The 2921-nt window shown below is 60.9% G+C and overlaps 1 protein-coding gene across 1 annotated transcript in view; it reads left to right on the forward strand.

Moving 5' to 3' along the window:
- The first annotated feature begins 7 nt into the window (after positions 1-7).
- Positions 8-2921, forward strand: part of WNT10A (wingless-type MMTV integration site family, member 10A) — a 13414-nt gene continuing 10500 nt past the window's right edge. The window contains exons 1-2 of the mRNA XM_008584491.1: positions 8-510; positions 1543-1805. Coding sequence (XP_008582713.1) covers positions 398-510; positions 1543-1805 — 376 coding nt within the window. The 5' untranslated portion in view covers positions 8-397. The remainder of the gene's footprint in view (positions 511-1542; positions 1806-2921) is intronic.

The raw sequence follows: 2921 nt of genomic DNA on the forward strand, positions 1-2921 counted from the left end.
CCGTTTTGCACGCCCTCGGAAGCGCAGGCTCACGGCGCGGCGCTGGGGGGCTCCCCAGCACCCCAGCCCCTCGTCTCCAGCCCGCTGCACCTCCGGGCCCCCCTTACCCTCGAGAGGCACCGGGAGTTGTCGCAGGGGGGCCTCGGGAAATTCCCCGGACCCCTGTGCCAGGAGGTGCCCGGTTTGCCCGCTCCCCACCCCCCCCGAGGGCGGTGCCCGGGGGCACTGCCCCATGGAGCGGGGAGGCGGGCACCGTCTGCTCCGGGAGCCGTGACCCAAGTCGGAGCTGTGTGTCGCAGCCTCCCCGACCCCCGCCGACCATGCGCCGCCGTCCCTGGCTCGCCAGTCCCACCGGGCTGTGAGCCCCCCACTCCTGGCCCGTCACGGCCCGCGCGCCATGGGCAGCGCCCACCCTCGCCCCTGGCTGCGGCTCCGACCCCGGCCCCAGCCGCGGCCCCCGCTGTGGGCGCTCCTGTTCTTCCTACTGCTGCTGGCTGCCGCCGTGCCCAGGTGAGCCCTCACCTCATGCTCCGCCCTCTTGGAGAACAGGGACCCCCAGGGCCTCTGGGGCAGGGGACCCTGGGAAGAGGGAGGGACAGGGTCACAGGAAAGTGATGGTGCCCAAACGAAAGACAGTGCGTTCGTTTATAGGAGGGGGTTGGACTGGTGACAGAAGATGAGCAGTCCAGGGAGACAGGGCAGTGCCCAGGAGAGTGATGGCAACTAGGAGGGGAGGTGACTGAGGGGGGAAGCAAGTGCCGGCCTGGAGTCCCTGCGGTGCTGAGGGAATGCACCCCCAACTCCACTCCTGGAGTAAACTCAAACTGCCTTGTTCCACCTTACAGGTGCCCCCTGCCCCTGTCCGCAGGGGTAGGGACAGGGGCAGGGGCATGGGTTGGGGAGCGGGAAGGGGATAGCCCAGGTAGGAGCAGTGAGAGACTGCAGCTAGAAGGGCTGTGTGCGTGTGTGTTCGTGTGATTGTGAGCCCAGCGAGCAGTGTTAGTAAACAGCAGTTTGTGTGTGCTTGAGTACGTGTGTGAATGCGAGAGCTCAAGGGTCAATGTGTAAGATGAACATGGGTGTAAATGTGAGTGTCTCTGATTGTGTGCGTGTGTCTGTAATTATGTCTAATATAGTGTTCCTGGGTCTGTGTATCCACCACAATGTGTGAAGTGTGTGGGTGTTGAATGTGACCTGTCTGAAACATGCCTTTGGGAGTGGGCTCCTGGGAGACCCTGTGTATGCGGGCATCTATGCCTGGTAACATACTTAGGACATACTGGGTGCTCAGGCCTAGTGTGTAATGTGTGCACTTGCACGTGTTTGCTTGTGCGAGTGTGCAGCTGGGTGGTTGTGTTGGAGGGGATGATGGTGAGGAGGTCAGGAAAAGAAAATGTTACGGGTGTACTAATGGGCCCAACAATCAGAAGCAGGGATTGGAACAGAGTGATGATCATGGCCTTTGGGGACAGCATGTGTGTTGTTTGATGGGCTCTCCTGGCCCCCCAAAACACTTACCCACCCTGCCCCACATGCCTGCAGGTCGGCACCCAACGACATCCTGGGCCTCCGCCTCCCTCCAGAGCCCGTGCTCAACGCCAATACGGTGTGTCTGACATTGCCCGGCCTGAGCCGGCGGCAGATGGAGGTGTGCGTGCGTCACCCTGATGTGGCCGCCTCAGCCATCCAGGGCATCCAGATCGCCATCCATGAGTGCCAACACCAGTTCCGGGACCAGCGCTGGAACTGCTCTAGTCTTGAGACTCGCAACAAGATCCCCTACGAGAGTCCCATCTTCAGCAGAGGTAGCTGCCCCTCACCCGCTCTGCCTACCCCATCCAGCACCTCCACCCCAGAATCTACCCGCCAGCCATCCCTAACCCACTCCCTCAAGCTGAAAGTCCACCCCCACCGACATGTGCCCATCTGCCAGCCATGCCGCTCTCCTGCTTCTTTCCGGTCTCAGAAAGGCCATGCGATCAGACAAATGGGGCAGATGTGGCTCCTGGCTGGGCCGTGTGGGTTGAGGGTGGCAGGTTCTATGCCTGAGAACTGGACCCTGGGGTATCCTGCCCTATCACTGACATTGCATACATATCTCAGGCCCAGGAAATATCCCTATCTGTCACCTGCCTCTACTCACCCTGTACTTAGTAAAACACATTTCAGATGGAAGAGCCTGTGAAAAAGAAACCAGAAGCAGCACGAAGAGGGGTTGGGGACATTCTGTCAAATGTTGCCCATGGGGGAAACCTGAGCAGGTAAAACGTCTGTCCTCTTACAGAATCTCTTCCCAGTGGGCTATGCCACTAGCTTGTGTCATCCTCACTGCCCCCAAAACCTTCTGAATCAGAGGCACTGGGTGGCTCCTGCCCAGCAGGCCTGACAGCCCCATCAGCCTGTCTTCCCCTCACAGCTCAGAGAAGCCACAGCCCACACCCTGTCCTCCCTCCTCAACTTCTGAGTGACCCGGGGCCCACCTGGACAATCCCTAGAGTGGCTTGGGCTGCAGATGGCAGGAGGTTTTCTCACTCCTTTCCGCTCACACCCACCTCTTGGCCTGGTATCTTAGGCTTTGACTTAGGTCTTTGGGGAAAGATGGGGACCTTGCCTCCTGGTTGGGCCTAGCTGGGTATCCAGCCCTCCTCTTGGCTGCTTGCGTGGGACAGTGTGGGGACCCCGTGGCCCTGGCTCCTTGGGACTTGTCTAATTCTCAGATGACAGTGGAGGAAGAGGGATACCCATATACCTGTAGCCTTGGAGCCTGAGGCTTCTGGCGGGGTCATGTTCCAATGTACCCCACCTTCGGGAAGAACTCAGAAAGCCGGGGCCTTTCCCTTTCCACCAGGAGCCCTGCTTGCACCCCTCGGGCCCCCCAGTCCGGGGCCGCCCCGGCCTCCCCAGCCCCGCCCCGGGCCGCC

The sequence above is a fragment of the Galeopterus variegatus genome, unplaced genomic scaffold, assembly GCF_000696425.1.
Source record: "Galeopterus variegatus unplaced genomic scaffold, G_variegatus-3.0.2 Scaffold3274, whole genome shotgun sequence".
Lineage (NCBI taxonomy): Eukaryota > Metazoa > Chordata > Mammalia > Dermoptera > Cynocephalidae > Galeopterus > Galeopterus variegatus.